This window comes from Sebastes umbrosus, chromosome 7 (assembly GCF_015220745.1).
Source record: "Sebastes umbrosus isolate fSebUmb1 chromosome 7, fSebUmb1.pri, whole genome shotgun sequence".
In the NCBI taxonomy this organism is placed as follows: Eukaryota; Metazoa; Chordata; class Actinopteri; order Perciformes; family Sebastidae; genus Sebastes; species Sebastes umbrosus.
Genome location: NC_051275.1, coordinates 3,216,490 through 3,236,000, shown reverse-complemented (window position 1 = coordinate 3,236,000; position 19,511 = coordinate 3,216,490). Strand labels below are relative to the sequence as shown.

Below are 19,511 nucleotides of genomic sequence, written 5' to 3'. Positions count from 1 at the left end.
GGTAGTTAAACCGTTGAGAGTGTGGATTACCTGCTATGATCACCACCCTGTCACAGTGCAGCAGGGGTGGAGGCTGTAACTTGACCTTGCCTCTTAATGGCTGTGGGACAATGGTTCCCCGTCCCACTGGCCTGTCTGCCCCGCCGTTGTGTCTATTTATAATGTCCAGACACAGTGCAGAGGTTACTCAGGGGTGCCAGCAGACACAAGGTGACGGGAGGAGAGGAGAAGAGGGTGAGACATTTTACTGCTATTGTTCCAGTTCACTTTTTTATTTTCTAAAATGTATGTTTTTAGAAAGTATTTTGTTGAGCTGAACATGCAACTCCTTTTTGTATATTAATGATAATGTATTTAATTTACTGTATATTTTGAAATTAATGTTTGAAATTAAATTAACCCATATTAAATGAATCATTTCAAGTTTGTATGTCAGAACACACGTTACCATGTCCTCTAATTTTATATTCAAAATAAGTCAGACTTGTTAAATTATGATTATGGCTGTCAATATTAAATTAATCTGACATTTTTATCTGTTCAAAATGTACCTTAAAGGGAGATTTGTCAAGTATTTAATACTCTTATCAACATGGGAGTGGACAAATATGTTTACTTTATGCAAACAGATGTATATCTTTATTATTGAAAATAAATTAACAACACAAAACAATGACAGATTGTCCAGAAACCCTCACAGGTAATGCATTTAGCATAAAAAATATGCTCAAATCATAACATTGCAACCTGCAGCACAAAAGGCAACAACAGCTGTCAGTGTGTCAGTGTGCTGACTTGACTATGACTTGCCCCAAACTGCATGTGATTTTCATAAAGTGGGCATGTCTGTAAAGGGGAGACTCGTGGGTACCCATAGAACCCATTTACATTCACTGATCTGGAAGTCAGAGGTCAAGGGACCCCTTTGAAAATGGCCATGACAGTTTTTCCTTGCCAAATTTTAGCACAAGTTTGGAGCGTTATTTACCTCCTTCATGATAAGGTAGTACTTGATTGGTACCAATGGATTCCTTATGTTTTCTAGTTTCATATGATGCCAGCAAGTTGCATTAACGCATTAAAGAAATTTGGTGGCGTTTAAACAAATTTGCGTTAACACCTTATTATCTTAACTTTGACAGCCCTAATCCTAATATCTTTCCTGTGTATAAAAATGCAAACTTGAAAAATCTGATCATGTTGTCTAACAGTGTTTCTGGCGTGGAACTCAGACGATCAATGTGTCCATAAGCCACAATGGTAAGTGTTCACTGTTTGTTATCAGCATTTAAGATTCATAATAAAATATGATTCTCACATTACTTGAAAATAGCTTCTAATTAAAGCCACAGTATGAAGCTAGAAATCTATGTTGTGTTCTTTCTCTCTTAAGGTGAGGAGGAAGATGCCTGTGGGCCATCATGAGCACTGTGACAAGTGTTACAACGTCTGTTGTCAAGTCCCGGTGCAGATCTCCGTCTCGTGCCTGGTCATCAAGTGTCATAAACACTGCGGCGCCACCTTCCACATGTGCAAGCAGGAGGAGCACCAGCTCCTCTGTCCCAACGAGACGGTCCCCTGCCTCAACGTCGACTACGGCTGTCCTTTCACCATGCTGCGCCACAGGCTGGCCAAACACCTGGAGGTATGTCCGGCCAGCGTGGTCTGCTGCTCGCAGGAGTGGAACCGCTGGCCTGTTTCAGAAACTGATCTGACCTTCTACAAACATGTCTCAGAAAGCCCTCAAACTGACTTAAGCCTCGATGTTGCTATGGCTCTCAGGGACCAAGAGCTGCTGTTTCGATCCATCAAAATGAAGAACATTTTTCCTGAGTTGATGGAGGGGGATCCTGCCCTCCAGGATGTTTCCGCATGGGTCAACAGTCCTGCGGATGAAGCAACCTGTTCTTCAGATTGCGGTGAATTTGCAGAAAAAGGCTGCACAGCGGTGGAGGAAAAAGAACTGAGCCAAGAGGAGAGGGATGCTTTGGCAAAGAGCAGGGACGTGTATGGTATTCAGAACTACAGCTCCTGGGAGAAAATATTCAACAAGGAGATGCAGGCATGCAAGCAAACTGTCAAAAACCTGAATAAGAAGGAGGGAAAGGATGAGCAAGAATCATCAAACTGTCAGGGGGAGGCGAGAGACTCACACCTGAGCCAAGAGAGTGCTGCTGCCGCTCCAAGCACGGATGGTGCAACTGGACTCGCGCCATGGCAAGACGGGGTCCTTCAGAGGTTAAGCCGAGAAGTCAACATCGCTGAATATAACATGTATCTGGCGCACAACGGGGCAATGTTGATTGACTTTGGCCAACTCGCTGCTTGCACCCCGAGAGAGAAGGATTTTGTTTACGGGAACCTGGAGCCCATCGAGGTTAAAACCGTCCGATCGTTTCATGTTCCCACAAGCTACCGAGCGAAGCGCGACTATCTGAAGGATCAAAAGGTCAAGATCAGCGCTAGCGTTGACACCGCAGATCTGGGCGTGTCGGTCGAGGATCTTCCAAAGTGTGACGAGGTCGGCGCCACGCTCTTGCACTCCCTGGAAATGGAGCTGAAAGGACATTTAATCTCAGAGAGCGCGGGGAGAGATGGTCTTTACGTCGATATCGGAACACAAACATACGACTTTGCTTCTGCTCCGTTCAAAACGGATGCATCGCTTGCCGACGTCATTGCGGGCAAACCCTGCGGTCTTCACGTACAAGTCGAAGCAGAATCCGTCACCAGGAGACACAACAAAAGTAGCTCAGCCTTCAGCTTCATGTGTGGCCACTTCTTTCGGCGTGACGAATACCGCTCTCACTTCAGGAATGTGCACTCTGAAATACAGGCCTCTCTGAGCGGCTGGTTCCAGCAACGCTGCCCCTTAGCATACCTCGGCTGCGCTTTCACCCAGACGAGATTTGGCCCTGCGGGTCATCGGGCTACGATCAGATTCTGTCAAGATGTCAGCGCCCTTGTCCTCCAGCCAGAAGTCCCTTCATTCCTCTGTGAAGGCGGGAAAACCTTCAGCCCTCAGAGAAATGGTGCTCATAATCTGGATCCCCTGAGCAGCCTGCCCCTGGAGATCCTTCAGCACGTTGCTGGTTACCTTGACAGCTTTACATTATCTCAGCTGTCCCAAGTCTCCCATCTGATGAGAGAAGTGTGTGCCACATTGCTGCAGGAGAGAGGGATGGTCTCCCTCAAGTGGAAGAAAAAGACCTATTCCCACGGGGGAAGCTCCTGGAAATGCCGAAAGAAAGCAAGTATCCATAAGATTCTACTTCTCTATCAGTCTTTCTGAACTGTAGAGGATTATTATACTTATTTGTTTTACTGAATGAGTGCTACAATTACATCTCATATATTATTTTAATCTCAACCTCGTAGTGCAGTGAAGAGGAAGTAAACACAAGGCCAAACTTCTGAACTTCATTCTGTTTACTGTCAGCGGAAAATTTCAGTCATTCATACAGCATGACAGCTGCTGCATTGTAAACACTCTCCAGACTCTCCATAGTCCTCTCTAACAATATTACAAACTGAATCACAGCCGCGTTGGCAACAGTTAATGGGTTCCCACTGAAGCAGACACTGGAGATTCACTGCGTTTTCCTGTGTTCTTATCATAGACTGTATATAAAGAGTCTATCAGTCCTTATCATAAACCAGCTGCATGTGGGGTTCAGGCACCATGAGGGCGCGTTTGGGAAAAGGACAGTTTCTTTTCTGGTGTCCAAGCAATAGTTTAGTAACATGACAGTTGAGCTAAACTATCATTTAGTTTTGTAATGAGCTGATTTAGTTTTACAGTCTAAAATTCACAAAACAAAATCAATGGCTGCTCCATAGGAAGCACTTATACTGCATTATACAGTATACTGTACATAATACAACTAGTAGAGCAGTAGTTCTCAACCTGGGGGGTCAGGACACCCAAGATCATTTCTGGGGTCGCCAGATGGTTGTGGAGAAAAAAAATAAAATAACTACAGCTGTCAAAGTTAACGCGATAATAACATGTTAACGCAAATTACACAACACATAAAAGCAACTTGCGATTCTTAGGTTGTAGCAGGCTCAGTTTACAAGCATCATATGAAACTAAAAAACCTAAGGAATCTATTGGCACCAACCAGCTCATACTAGCTTGTCGTGAAGGAGGTTAAATAACGCTCCAAACTTGCGCTAAATCTTGGCGAAGAAAAAACTGGCATGGCCATTTTCAAAGGGGTTCCTTGAAATCTGACCTCCAGATACGTGAATGAAAATGGGTTCTATGGGTACCCACGAGTCTCCCTTTTACAGAGATGCCCACTTTATGATAATCACATGCAGTTAGGGGCAAGTCATAGTCAAGTCAGCACACTGACACACTGACAGCTGTTGTTGCCTGTTGGGCTGCAGTTTGACATGTTATGATTTGAGGAAATTTGTTACGCTAAATGCAGTACCTGTGAGGGTTTCTGGACAATATCTGTCATTGTTTTGTGTTGTTAATTTATTTTCAATAATAAATATATACATACATTTGCATAAAGCAGCATATTTCCCACTCCAATGTTGATACAAGTATTAAATACTTGACAAATCTCCCTTAAGGTACATTTTGAACAGATAAAACATGTGCGATTAATCACGTTTAAATATTTGAATCGATTGACAGCCCTAAAAATAACATATTTTAGACTGGGGGAATGGTTTTCACATTACATGGCCTGTATCAGTGATATTATTAGCCTCAGAATATATTTCATTGAGTGTGTTGTGAGAGTCAAAGTGTGCATGCACATGAGTTTCTGACGGGAGATTTCCGGCAGGTCAGGAGGAGGAAAAATGAACGGAACGCATTAAAAATCCACAGTGCCTGGAGCACAATGAACAACGCCTAAGTACTAGCCATTCAAACTAAACTAAACTGAGGGGTTGTGAACACCAACCTGCTTATTCTGTGGGGTTGCGACTCAAAAAGGTTGAAAACCACAGTTATAAACAACCAATGCTAACGGGGTGGTAGCTTCCATACTTTATTGTTTCCTTTATTTGATAGTTGATAGTATAGAGATTCAGGAAAAATAGGAGTGAGGGGGGCATTCAAACCAGTGATGTTGTTTACAGTAGACCATTTAACTAGACCTTTGACCCCATGGCTTAGAATGCTATGCCACAGGGACGCCTCGTGGTCTGAGCCTTGAGGACGCCACAAACTGCCTTGAATTTGGGAGATTATCTAAATCCTGAATTACAAGTGCTGTGTACTATATAAGGATGACATTTAAAGTCATTCAGATGACCATTGAGCGATGGCCATTTAAATTCATCATGTTGCTGTAGCACCATCTATAAATGAAGTGCCATCAGAGGGCAGAATTCCTTTAAGGGGATAGTTTGGGTATTTAGAAGTGGGAGTTGTACGAGGTACTTATCCATAGTCGGTGTATTACCTACAGTAGATGACAGTCGGTGACTCGGCACACCCCCCAGTTTGGAGATCAGACAGGAGTTACTTTACAGGAGCAAAGCAATGTGCTGCTGTGGACGGGGCCGGCCACAAAATGTATTTTAGCCAACTAAAAAAAAAAGGCTCACCTAAAAAAATCAATATCAGTTTAAGTGTAAGCTAGTAGATACCACACAGTTACACTAAACTACTCAGTTTTTCTTCTGCTGTTTGGACTTTGTAACTTCCCATCGATTCTTTTAAAATTATCTGTTAAGTCGTTTTTCAGATCTCCTGCTGACAAACATACAAACTACATATGTGGTGAAAAACACCCGTCTGCTGGAGGTAATAAAGGATAAATATACAGTCATATAAATGTGTGTATTTTTACATCGACTGTCTCTATATACTGCAATGATCATGGGACAAAGAGCGTGCCAATGATGATATCAGTGATGTGGAATGGCCCGAGGCCTCGCTGCCAGTAAACACAGTGCCGCCATAACAAGTCAGATGTGATCATTCATGGAAACAAGATGCTGATAAGACTGTGTAGGCGACAGCTGGGTATTCGCTCCCCAATGAAGGGCATCATCTGAATACATTTGTAATGGATGGATACAGAAATATCATGCCCTGGCACCTGATAAAAAACACTCTGTGATCTAGATTCTGTGAAATGAATGTATCCTCGTGGTCATTGGTGCAGTGCAGTCGATAGATGCAGTGACAGCAGCCTCCTCCTACACCTACTTCAGCTCTGTTTCTGTGTTTTAACAGGTTTGGGAGTTCAGCTCTCTGTTTTCCTCGGTGGACAGATGGAGCTTCAGCAACACTCCTTCCATGTCGGATCACCTGAAAACCTGCTCCTTCTACCAGAGAGAGGAGCTGAGCACTGAGCCGGTGGCTTTAGCCTGCCTGGGAGAGGTCAGAGACAAACACGGAGAAGTAAAGCATAAAAGATAATGCTCATAGTCCCAGAGCTCAGTGGGCGGACGGCAACACGAGCAATGCCGTGTTTAGAATCACTCAGACGTGATGTGTATCCTCCGCATATACGGCTACTATATAGAAACAAAAAGGGAGTTCAGAGCTGCTGTGTGCTAAAGCCCTGCAGACATACACCGTACATCTAAGGAATTCACTTTGGCATAATTTCTGAAGATTTTGATTTTATTTATTTTATTTTCTTGTAACCTTTCCTCAAATCATTTGTGCCTATATGTAGGTAAAATGCTTAAAGATGGATCTATTTCTGGAGTGTTTTTAAGGTTTGATTGAAATTCAAATAATCCCTCTTGGACACTAAATTCACAAATGCAGCTCAGTTATATGGTGTTTAAAGCTGCAGTAGGCAGAATAGTTTTGGCATCATTGGGCAAAAATTCCATAATAACCTTTCATCATATTGTAATTCAAGTGTTCTGAGAGAAAACTAGATTTCTGCACCTCCGCATGGCTCTGTTTTCAGGCTTTAAAACATGGTATTTCCTCAACTGATCTCAACATGGCTGCCAGGTCACCAACCTTTTCATTTTACAGCTAAACAGTACACTAAAAGATGATTCTGAAAACATTTTATGTGAGAAATAAGCATTACAGTAACAGCATATTAATTCATATTTGATCAGCGCTGACTAGTTTGACCGTTTGATCTGAGTTTGCGAGTGATTGACAGCTGCTCAGAGACGGCAAGGCTCCAGCTCGGCTCTGATTGGTTGTTTTTCTCCGGTCTGTGAAATCTTGCAGATGTCATTAGGAGCACCGGATTACCAGATTACCTGTCTCATGTACTACTGGATACAGGATATAGTGACCGTTTTATAAAAATACCTTTTTTTTTTAATCATATTTGCTTCAATCTGCCTACTCCAGCTTTAAATAGGGGTCATCATATTCTGTAATATCAGATCATTTGCCTCAGTTTGGCATACTGAGCTGACTGGTGTTGTTTTCTTATTTCATTCATTGTGGTGTACAGCATTATTTCAAAGAATTGAGGGCAGTAGATGTTGCTGCTGTCGACCATTTTCAACATGACGAGACTGACATCTACTGGAGAGAAGCTGAAGTGCCTCGTCTGTGTGAAGTGGTGACACATCACATACCATAAATCAAGTTTGGTATTTGAATGCAGGATATAACAATTCCTATATGTCATATCGGGTTAAGCACAGCAGCGCATGGTTGGTGATGAGAACACTAACAACTTTGTTTGTATCTTTAAGGAAACAGAGGAATCTCTATGTGTGTCACTGACAATATATACTGTATGATAAATCTGACTTGCAGTTTATTTTAATTTTTTCATCATAATCAGTGCAATAAAAAAAGGACATTAAAAGCAAAAATATTTCATTTATTAACCCCAGACTTCATAACAGAAAAAGGTGTACAAGTGACACAACTACAGCCTCTCAGACACCTCAGGGTTCCGTAGTTTGTTGATCACCTCCGACAGCATTTTGTTGCACAGGGCTGCGTACGGATTAAGAACCACAGCCTGCTGTCGAGCAAATTCACTTCCAAGTGCAGCTGCTTTCTCGAAATCTGCTCTGGCTCCGTCACCCTGGCATGTTAATTTACGCAAAAGGCCTCTTTGCACCAGCGCCTGGCAGGCGGTCCGTCCAGTGCCGCCGCTCAGAGAGATGGCTTGGTCCAGGTCCCCCAGGGCTCCTGAGAGAAGAGGAGAGGAGAGCACTGTGAGGCACACACGTCTTGAAAGTTGATTTTCAATTTGGAATGTCTTACAGGCTACTCAGTCAGTCTACTGCAATATTCACTCTGAGTAATGCAGCTGAATTTGCTTTGAATTACCACATCTTGTAGAGTATGCAGTCAAATAAAACCTGTATTTACAGTAATTCTAATATTATCATACTAAAATGACTATAACTAGTTTGATATTTGTCACTAACCCCAAAAATACTGCAGTCTAAAACTCATTAGTAATCTTTATACACGTACGACAAAGTGGTAAACAATGACATTTTTTAGATGAATACAGAACTACAGTGCGATCTCTGTAATATTCAGCCTATGCTCAGTTCATTTCACATGTTCTGCACATTATTTTAAATAGACGTGTAGGTGTTTTGTTGGGAATATTCATAAGATCTTGTTAGTCGGCATGAAGAACAGCTGGCACCAGGTTACAGACAAATTGAAAAGCACCACTTATAGATAGAAACTCCAATTTTAGAAACAGATGCAAGTAAAAGATGTGACCGTATCGAGTGCATGGTGTGATTGACAAAGTGATCTTCTGGGAGTGAGTGTAAAAAACAGTACAGCAATACTCAAAACATGCGCCAAAGATGTTAAATAATCCCAAAAAATAAAAATGATATGGGTTATAACTAGGGCTGCCAATCGATTAAAACAGTTCATCACAAATTAATCGCACACTTATGTGTTCAAAATGTACCTTAAAGGGAGATTTGTCAAGTATTTAATACTCTTATCAACATGGGAGTGGGTATGTATATATTTATTATTGGAAATCAATTATCAACACAAAACAATGACAGATATTATCCAGAAACCCTCACAGGTACTGCATTTAGCATAAAACAATATGCTTAAATCATAACATGGCAAACTGCAGCCCAACAGGCAACAACAGCTGTCAGTGTGTCAGTGTGCTGACTTGACTATGACTTGCCCCAAACTGCATGTGATTATCATAAAGTGGGCATGTCTGTAAAGGGGAGACTTGTGGGTACCCATAGAACCCATTTACATTCACATATCTTGAGGTCAGAGGTCAAGGGACCCCTTTGAAAATGGCCATGCCAGTTTTTCCTGAATTTAGCCTAACTACCAATGGATTCCTTAGGTTTACTAGTTTCATATGATCCAGTATCTTCACTCTAGCTTTACAACTCTGTAACCTAAAAATTGCAAGTTGCATTAATGCATCAAAGAAATTAGTGGCGTTAAAACAAATTTGCGTAGACGCGTTATTAACTTTGACAGCCCTATTTATAACATTAACAGTGGCTATAACCCATTTGTCAATTTTGTAATGACATTGTTGTGGTTTATAATACATTGAACCTACAGCGGACCTTTGTTCACTTCATTGAAGCACACAAAGAAATTCTTCAGACATGATTTGAGCAAAATACCCACATCACTGTAATTCTGTACATTCATCGTATACAACCCTGCCAGCCTTGTGACAGACAGCACGTAAGAGGAACCGACTCAGAGCCCTCAGTGACATTGTTGACAAAGCACATCAGATAGACATAGCTGTGATATGATGTCATGCTGGCCTCAGACTCAACCGTCTGATACGTCGGCACACTGCGGTGTCTACGGGAAAGGGGTTATTATTATTGAGTGTGTGACATGTACCTGCTGTGTTCCCCTGCAGCCGCAGGGCCTGCGCCCGGTTGTTATAGGCTGAGGCTCGCTGAGGCAGGATCTGGATTGCCTGGCTGAACAGTTGAAGTGCGGCTTGCAAATCCCCAGCCTCTGCTTCCGAGACGCCCCGCATCTCCAACTCTTTCACTTGCTTCAGCAACTCTGTGTCAAAGCCACTGTCTGGCAGGGGGAGATAAACAGGTTGAAAAAGCACTCAAACTCAATTGACAGGTACCGTGGCAAGGGAAACACAGAAATGTCACCCAGAACTCAACTTGGATTAAAATATCATGTTTTTTTTCAGTCGAGGAATGGAATGCGTTCAAATAAATTCAATATGCTACGAAATGATAAACATAAAAAGCCGTGACATGATATGTAGAGACACATCAAGTCAGAAGCTCATGCTCACCGTCATCAATTAATTCCTCCTCTTGGTTCAGGCCAGGGATGTCTCCGAAGGGGGTGGTGGGGTTGAATATAGCCTGGAGTACAGCTCTGTCATGTGCCGAGGCCATCTTACTGTTGTCTGTAAAGAGAGCAAAGACAGAAAGCGTGACACCTAAATTACAGCTGGGTGGAGAATTTGTCCTCCCTAACTTCAGCCATTTCCACCAGCCAATCAAAGAAGGGGGTGGAAGCAGAGGTGGACTTTGAGATCTGCCTGCACCGAGCACATCTGTAGTCGGTTAAGTCAAAAATGCTGGCCGGGCCTGCACGCTGCAGAGATGCTGTTAGAATGGGAAAAGGATCTGATGATTTCTGCTCAGTGAAAAGTGATTCAAACATTTTTAGCATAATGTCCGAACCTGGAGATTTCCCTGTACAGTAGTAGATACCTACCCATTTACCTAAATATGGACAGAAAACCTCAAGAACATGTTTCAGTTTAGACAGACAAAGGTAAACATTTACTTTATGCATCTGCATCTGAAAACCAGTTACCGACGGGAGGAAGGGTAACGGCAGAAGTGGTTGAAGCATGTGAAGAGGTTTTTCCTGCTCTCCAAGGGAGGACCACGACATCTCTGGAGGCTATTTTCTCTGTATTCTAAATGTTTGTCCAGTAAACAGCCTGTCTGTAATGCCAATGAAGCGCTTCACTCGTGACAGAAAAGGCTCAGGCCCCTTAACAGGTCTGGTGAATGTGCCCTCCCCAAATCTGCTTTACTCATATCAACACATACGTGTGCTCTCTTTCTCCTACTAAACATAAACTGAGAGAAATATACTCAGTGATGGGGGCTACATACAATTCACTCCAACATTAGCTAATACTTAGTTTACACTAAAATATAAAATGTAGAAGAGACAGAATATAAGAGGAGTTGGTCTAAGTGGATGAGTAATGAGACAAGGCGTTAATGTAGGAAATTACCCAGATTAAATAGAGTTAGAAATGAAGAGACAAAGTATAAAAGATGCTGGTTTAAGTGGATGAAATATGAAGCCAGAAATTAAGGTATGAAATTACTTTAACTCAGACTCACAAAATGATTTATAAATGGACAGAGGCAGACGTTAGGAAAATAGAACAGAAATTGCAAATATATAGTTGACATTTTGAGGATGTATAATTCATGAGTAGTTTGCAATTAAAGTAGGCTATTATGTGAAGCACGCAGAGGAAAATAACTCTGCACTCAGCTATTAGTGAATTTTACAACTTTTAAGACATAATGATTTAAATGGGAGCTATTTAAGTGTTCATACTGGGAAGTCAGTTTACCTCGAAAAAAAATATTCTCTGATTTACAGACGTCTCTTTATACATTAATGGCTATGGACTCATTGACGTTTTCAGTCCAAAACGGCGGCAGCACTACCACAGCTCCATTTAGCGGTTTTGTAAAAAAAAAAGCACCGGAGCTTCGTTTCTTTGCTTCTAAGAAACCAGCAAGAGTGAGTAGCCTACGCTAGATTTAAAATATATATAAAACTTAACATTTATAACATTTCACGGCGGCTCGCTACCCGCCAAAATATCTTCTTCTTCTTCTGGGTTTTACGGCAGCGGGCATCCTTTGTGTTGCACTGCTGCCTCCTTCAGGTTTTACCCGTCCACCACCCACCAAAATATGTGCCTGCTTTGTTGATCCAGAATACACAGAAAACTAAAGCAAAGTGGAAATAACGTTAACGCTGGGTTGTTCGGTTGGATAAGTTTTAAAATGTAGTGTACTCTTACTGGTTTCTCCACCTACCCAAGCTTGCACATGGTAGAGGTTTGCCTTCAAGACTTTCTGCCAGAAAGGGTTTATTTGAACCCCTAAACCTGATTTTTTTCCCTTAAACCTACCAGGTAGAGTTAGGCTAATACATCCTCCTAACACTGGGTCAGATAGATACACATTAGAGAAACTCTTCAGGCCAGGACAAGAAGCCCCATGCAGGAAGGAACAGGGCCCCAGCAGTCTGCTATACAGACAGTGTGGATGGAAGCTACAGTCTCAGCCTGATGATCAGCAGCAGGATTTCAATATTGCTTTGCATCCTAAAAAAAGTGTGGAACATGTGTGGAACCATTACTGAGCAAAGAAGCAGCTCTTCATTGCAGCCTTTCAGAATAAGGCTGCCAGATATGTGGGACACTGGTCTTGGAGGAAAACAATGCTGTCTCAGTACTGAGCTGTTGCATTGCTGCCTCCAGAACAATCAGACTGTACCCGGAGCACAGCTGGTGTACGCACCCAACACCAGGTTTGATACATTGTCGGCATCAGAATAACAGTTTTATAACCGGATTCCCTTGTAGGATACATTCAGATGAACTGTCGTGACTCAAATCCTGGCTTCTGTTGTCACTGCTGACCTGGAGGCTGATGCACTGTGATGACTTGATACAGAAGAAGCTCTTCTTAAAGGGGACATATCATGCTCATCTTCAGATTCATACTTGTATTTTGGGTTTCTACTAGAACATGTTTATAAGCTTTAATGTTCAAACAACACATTATTTTTCTCATACTGTTTGTCTGAATATACCTGTATTAACCCTCTATCAAAAACGCTCCATTTTAAGCGCATTTCAACAGAATGGCAACAGAATTGCGTTGCTAGGCAACAGCCTGGGTCCATGTTTACTTCCTGTCAGCTGATGTCATTCACATACACTGTAACAGGAAATAAACTGGGACACATTTAGAATGTTTACGTTTAAAACTGTGAAATGGTCTAAATATTATATATTTGTGACATCACAAATGGACAGAAATCCTGATGGCTTGTTTCAAACACATGGTTTCTGAATACGAGCTGTGTGTATTTCTCTGTGGATTGAGCGTTTTGATACTTTCACAGTATTTATATAGAGCTTAAACCTGCTTTATAATATAAAAGACATGAAAATCTCACTTTTTACAATATGGGACCTTTAAGTTAAGACACATATTCCATGAACTTTATGCAGTATGATGCAGTTTGGTGATTGGATGTTTGTGGTTTTCTGGTTCTGTCATTTTGTTGTGTTGTGGTGTAGCTGAATGGTCTACAGTAGTGTGGTTGGCCTTTGACAGTCTGTATTTAGATGCTATGAGGAGATTAGCACTGTTCAAGATGCCGTAGTAGTGGTCGGCAGGGCCGGCTCTAGCCCTTTTGGTGCCCTAGGTGAAATTCGGACTAGGATTTTAGGACCCTAACCCTAGCCCCGTTAACCGCAACACACATCAGACATTGCAATAGTTTTAATACAAAAATGAAGATTTTTATTTTCATAAATAACTGTATTTATTATAATTTAAATAAACAATTGTTCCTTGATATTGTTGCCTTAAAAAGGTTTAGTCAGTTTCACTACAATTTACACTTTTATTAACACTTTTATTATTCTTCCTCTGCAGAGGATAGGATTGTCACTACAGGTTCATCTGCCATTTTGCCTTTAGGCCTTTGCGTAATCCTATGGTCTCACCATATCATATCATAACCAACACGAGGGGCGATGTTAGTTTTTCCACTACTTAGTACTGAAAATTCACAAAGATAAAAGATAAATAATAAATGAAGTCATGGAGACATGTTAAATAAACACTTGTGTTGTTGCCACAAATCAACAAGTTGGTCCTCCATTTCTGAGCTCCATCTTACTACGACTTTATGCTTTGCGTTTTGCATAAGATCATGCATTAGCCGCGGCCGCCATGACGGCGGTGGTTGTCCTTCCGCTTCAGTCAGCTTGGTTCTCAGTTGGCTGTCGTTCTTTATCACGTGACTGCGTCATCGGCTGTCCTCGGGGTTCCCTGCACATAACAGGATATCCGATCATAAACATATTTAATATTTGAAACCGGTGCGGCCAGGATGGACTTCTGAGCCGATTGGTGGATGTAAAGAGCACTCTTAACATACCTCACACCACAGGAATATCTAATAATCTTTAGAACCATCAAAACATCGGGGCTTTGCTGATGATTGACCAAATTCGTTTTGATTGTCATGTAGTGTGTGCCTGGCATTACACATAAAAGAATGATCCAGTCACTTCCACACAGTGAGGCATACAGTTTATTTATTAAACACTAGTATCAAAACGGTACTCAGGATCAGCCGATACCCAAAGCCCAGGTACTGCTATCGGTATCGGGACTGAAAAAGTCGGATCGGTGCATCCCTAGTTCAAACCATAGCGTTTTATTACAATGCACAGAAAAAAGAGTAAAGAGTAAAGAGTAAAGGCACACTTTAGTCCACTATCTTGTGTTAATCGAGGCCTACTTTGGTTTAAAATCAGGCATGGTATTTAGAAACAGATTAGGATTTACCATCATAATCCGGCTCGAAAATTTAATAAATATTCTGAAAATTAAAAAAGACAGATGACAGGAAAAGCATGATGGAATCAGGAGAAAATCAGTGCAGACAACAAGATAAATTAAGTTACATGAAATGAAGCACATCAGCTCTATTGGGATCTCCACAGCAACGGACATGGCTATGGAGGCAGAAAATAACTGTTTCTAAAAGAGGTGTTGTTGCATGTAACAAATGGCAGATAACAACGGCAAAAAGGGGGAAACCGACAGCAGCCAAAGTGAATGATACGACTACAGGTGAGATTGATCAAAACAGTACGACTGAACACGGAAACACTGAGGCTTGTCATCGTTCTCATTGGCTTAGAAAGTAACTGCAAGTATCTCCAGCAAATGTGTAAGTGAGTCACAGAGATGAAAATGGTTCCAGCTCAAAGCCTTTCTCAGTTGTTTCCAATTACTGTCAGCAGTGATCTGGAACAAGAGAGAGCTCATGGAGGTATGGGCGTTTGGGACCTTTAAAAGGATGAGGCAGATCTGATGCTGAAGTGTTGCAGTAGAAACACAAAGTTTGTTGAGAAATGGTCATCAGTTGTCAAAGATTTGATTTTTGATTAGTTTGTACTTGTCAGATGTCATTTTTTGTGTGTTCTCATTTTGTTTAAGTTCTAGATTTAGTATTTTTGTCAGACATAGCATAGTGCAAATATAGTAGAAATTCAGGAAATGCAAGTTTTTTAAGTTCCAGGCCTGTAGGGGATTCGCTACAGTAACAGATAAAGTGCATTATTCATTGCGCCTACATTCTTTGTAATGCCGACAGTAGAGATGTGACTCACTCATGAATGTACTGTAAGGCGGTGTGTTTTTTCTGTAAAATGACCTAGCCTCCATTGTGAGTCAGTACTTTTTCCTTTGTTGGAAATGTGAATTTGCAGTCTCACACTCTTCTATCGTCAGTTGCCTTATAAATGCTAACAGTGTCAAATGATGGAGTGGGTAAGAAATAGATGACGGCATATGTTGACAATGCATAGTTTTTAGTAGAATATTGATTCACATTATGGCTCGAGGCAAGGGAAAGGCTTTTTTTTATGTGGAGTGCAATGTTCATTTTCTATAATTATAGTTTAGGTGAGACAGCATTCTGTCTGAAAGGACAGATCTTTCCTTTCGCAAAAGCTGTCATACATACAGAGACATACAGTAGCTGGAAATGTCTCAATGCAGCAAATTGATTTTGCATAAATTACATTATCAACCAACTGCAAATTGGCTCAACATAAGATAACTATATGCTGGGTAGTACAGCTTCATTGTCTGTCAGACAGCGGACATTGATTGGGGAAAATCATTCCTTCCCCCACATAAAACAGATAGAGATGGCAATGCCAGACTTCATAATGGAGAGGTAAGGAAATGACCATTCAGGTTCATCAAGTTCTCGAGAGAAAGAGTTGCAACAAATTATAACATGATTATACATACAGTAAGTGTCGTGTCATAGTTAGGGGCGTGGTTTATAGGACGGAGTCGCCGTGAGAGAAAACAATCCTTTCCACCCTCCCGGATATGCTCGGAAAGCTTGTTTTTTTAATATCAGAAATTTACGTACAAAAGTGCCATGTCTTATATAGAGTCCTTGTCCTTACTCGACAAAGAATGTTACATACAAAAATTAGACAGAATCGGAATAGATTATTGTCCATATCTTATAAAAGACTGGACAAATGACTCAACTAAATGGCCTTAAAGGGACTGTTTGTAAGAATCAGAAATATCTGTGGCTGTTAAGTTGACGAAAGTCAGCGTCCTGTTGCTCGCGCTTGTGCTCGCTCTACATAGACATGAACGAGCATCGCTCAAAACAGTGAGGCGACACACGTCAGCTAAAAGCACAATATCACTCTATATTTCAGCTGCTTGGCAGTAATGTTAGCTGACCAGACGGAGGTCTCTCCATGAATCAATGCTGATCCTAGTGTTGGCTTTTCCTGCCTCAGCCCCTCGACCGCGGCCGGAGGGAACAGGGGAGACACCGGAGTTTTGGTCGGAGACGATAACGTTTCTCTCTGCGGAGCCCCGTCACTTCACAAGACACGGGAAACCTCTGTTGGTCTGGAGGAGCTGCAGCAGTTACTTCTGTAGTGTGCGCGCATGCACGTGAGAGTGAAATAGCGAGAACGATCGCGGTGTGTGAGTGAAGGCAGGCAGAGGAGCAGAGGAGCAGAGTACAGCAGAGACTCCGGTCCTGGAGACCAAAGCTACGGTCTCCCCCACGTTCTCCGACCGCAGGCAACACTGTTTAACAGACGGGCTTCACTAGATACAACCAAGAGGTTTTGGTACTTCCGTGTAGTTTGTGTTGGAGTCTCGTTTGAACAGCGTAGCCACACGCGAGCACGCATGGGACACCGACCCGCAATGATTTATACGTGCAAGAAGTTACAAACAGTCCCTTTAAGTGTCATTCCCAGATAATTTCTACTGTCTGGTTGAATCCCCTGGTTAAGTGACACTATTACATTTACTCAATATATGATGAATTAAACTTACCTTTATAATATCAATACCCTACAGCCATATAATGTTATGATGTAATCGACCTGAATACCTGAGTGAACTCCATGCAGTTTCAAGACAGTAGCAGTACTAATGTTACTCAATGCCTTTAGCCTACATGTATGTTTTGATATATGCAATATCACGCAGGGATTTACACACAGTGCAACTTCAAGAACTACAGGTCCTTGGAAGCTCACAACCTCTTCACCAGTGGCTTAGTAGGGGGTGTACTCCATCACTAAATGTCTGGGTCAGACACATCTGTTTGGTTGTGATGTGAAGTCATCCTGGAGGGTGACAGAAAAAGCCTCATCGGACCTGGGTTGCTGTACAGGCAGATGGTACAATCCTGGCTGTCTCCTATATCAGATTCTGTCTCTCTGTTGGGTAAAATATAAAACCTTAGGGCCAGATTTTTAAGTTTATATGACATGCAGAAAGCTACACTGCAGCTTTTGGGCATGGTAACGAATGCTTTGTTTGTTTTTATGTATAGCGTCTTTCAAAATAAACTTCAGCGTTCACAGGAAACGTACAGTCTTATTACTAAAATAAGTATGCTTGTTGTATACGTGTGGCATAATCAGTCATAAGTGAGATAATGAGAATCTCTGTGTACAAGATAGAAACAGAATACACTGTGTAGCGATTGTCAACCTAAAGCATTATTTTACATTTTGCAGAACATCTTAAATAAATGTGTAGCACCAGACTGAGCCTGTTGGACATCATTCTGTGCACCGCTACATACGCAGCATTAGTGAGAAGAGTACGTAAGCTACGTAATAGAGCTACGGTAAAATAAATCAACGTTGACTTGGTTTCACACAGGACACAAACAGCGGTCTCCTGGGTGAAAGTCCGTGTTTGTTAGACCCGTCCAGTATCCACTCCGGCCCGCTCCGTCTCATACAGACAATAAAGGGTGCCTCGGTGCGTTGGTATCAGGCACTGATGGGGCACTGACCAAGCGTCAGTGTTTGACCAGTTGGGACTGAAAATGGGTACTGCAGGATATGTGAATTTGACACTTTAGAGACTCATCTTCCAAAAATATTATAAGCCTTAATGACACCTGCTTGACTAATGCTGCTGCTTTCTAATTCTAAGTATCTAATTTAAACTTCTACTGCTGTACTGCTGCAATTCTATATTCTGCGGCAAGACCGAGACTTAATTTAGCCGTGAGAAGAAAAATCTGATCAGGACAAATTACTGCAAGGTTTTAAAAAGCCAATTAAAAACCCTAGACAGTATAGTTATTTGCCTAGATGATAAAAATCCAAGGGGGATTAAAAAAAGAACTTCTGGATTGCTGGGCAGAGAGAGGTTTTCTTTTTTTTTACCACTCGAGAGAGCTCTTGCTGATTTTATTTCTGCTGGGTTCTCCGGCTCCCCATTCACCAAGTCAGCACAGACAGTTTGATCCTGCAAGACTCCCATTTTCCACAGGGTAATAAGAGTTAAAGAGTGAGGGCTAGGCTATCGTGTTCACGGTCACTCGGTAAGCAGCAGATTTTCTGCAGAAGCACAGCGTGTCCCCCGTGGCCTCCCCTATAGTGCAAAAAGTGGAGAAGCAATTGTGTGAGGATTATCAGTCTCCTATTACTGCAAATGTCACTGCATCAGCACCACTCAATGTGATTATGTCAATAGGGAAACACATCGGCAGTGTTTACAGACTCCTAAACCAAGAGCTGGGAGAATGGAGCTGCTTTTGCTGTAGGCCAAGAGGGAAATTAACAGATAATAAAAAAACACTGACCCTCTACTGCTGTAAAACCAACATATAGCAATGAACACATCCTTTGTATTTCCTCTAAGCAATTACAAAGACAATAGATAGATTAAATCTGACTGCAACAGTGGAGTATAAATAATGGAACAACATTTACTGAAGTGCTAATAGTGCATGAGACAACATTATTACTCATTAGCTGTTTAGCAGACAGTGAACATTTCTTTAGGGGCTGAAATCTCCTGATGGACTTTTATGAACACACCAAAGAGAATCTCGACAGTACAAATGAGCAACAAAAATCTAAATAAATCAAATTACGAAATGAATACAATTAGAATGATAAAAGAAAGTCTTCGGCAGATGGTCCTCCATATATTCCTTTTCTTCTCCTGTATCCCGGCTCTCCCGTTGCTCCATAACGTCTGCTAAAGAAATGGACTTGGATATCATAATAACCCTGAGAGGCTTTAGCTTTGCTCCACTTCTGTCTGTGAATCTGACATCAAAGCTTGTGCTCCTAATCCCTCTGCCCTGTGGAGGTAAACAGGGGGGGCACGCGTGTCGATACCTGGCCTGTTATGATGACGAAGGACTAACGCGTGCTGCGCGGGGGCACCCTGAGCTGGATTAAAACAAAGTAATCCGCTCTGTG

General features: G+C 41.8%; 2 protein-coding genes across 2 annotated transcripts; one reads left to right on the top strand and one right to left on the bottom strand.

The window, feature by feature from the left end:
• Positions 1–199: 199 nt before the first annotated feature.
• On the top strand, positions 200–6,806 carry LOC119491033 (F-box only protein 40). Its single transcript, XM_037774601.1, has 4 exons — positions 200–234; positions 1,212–1,260; positions 1,394–3,250; positions 6,212–6,806. The coding sequence occupies exons 2-4, from the start codon at positions 1,258–1,260 to the stop codon at positions 6,395–6,397; spliced, it is 2,046 nt and encodes a 681-aa protein (XP_037630529.1). The 5' UTR covers positions 200–234; positions 1,212–1,257; the 3' UTR covers positions 6,398–6,806.
• A 963-nt stretch (positions 6,807–7,769) lies between these two features.
• ttc36 (tetratricopeptide repeat domain 36) lies at positions 7,770–10,376 on the bottom strand. The gene is made up of 3 exons (XM_037774594.1): positions 10,215–10,376; positions 9,794–9,982; positions 7,770–8,107 (listed from the first exon to the last, which is right to left on the bottom strand). The coding sequence occupies exons 1-3, from the start codon at positions 10,318–10,320 to the stop codon at positions 7,839–7,841; spliced, it is 564 nt and encodes a 187-aa protein (XP_037630522.1). The 5' UTR covers positions 10,321–10,376; the 3' UTR covers positions 7,770–7,838.
• Positions 10,377–19,511: the final 9,135 nt, after the last annotated feature.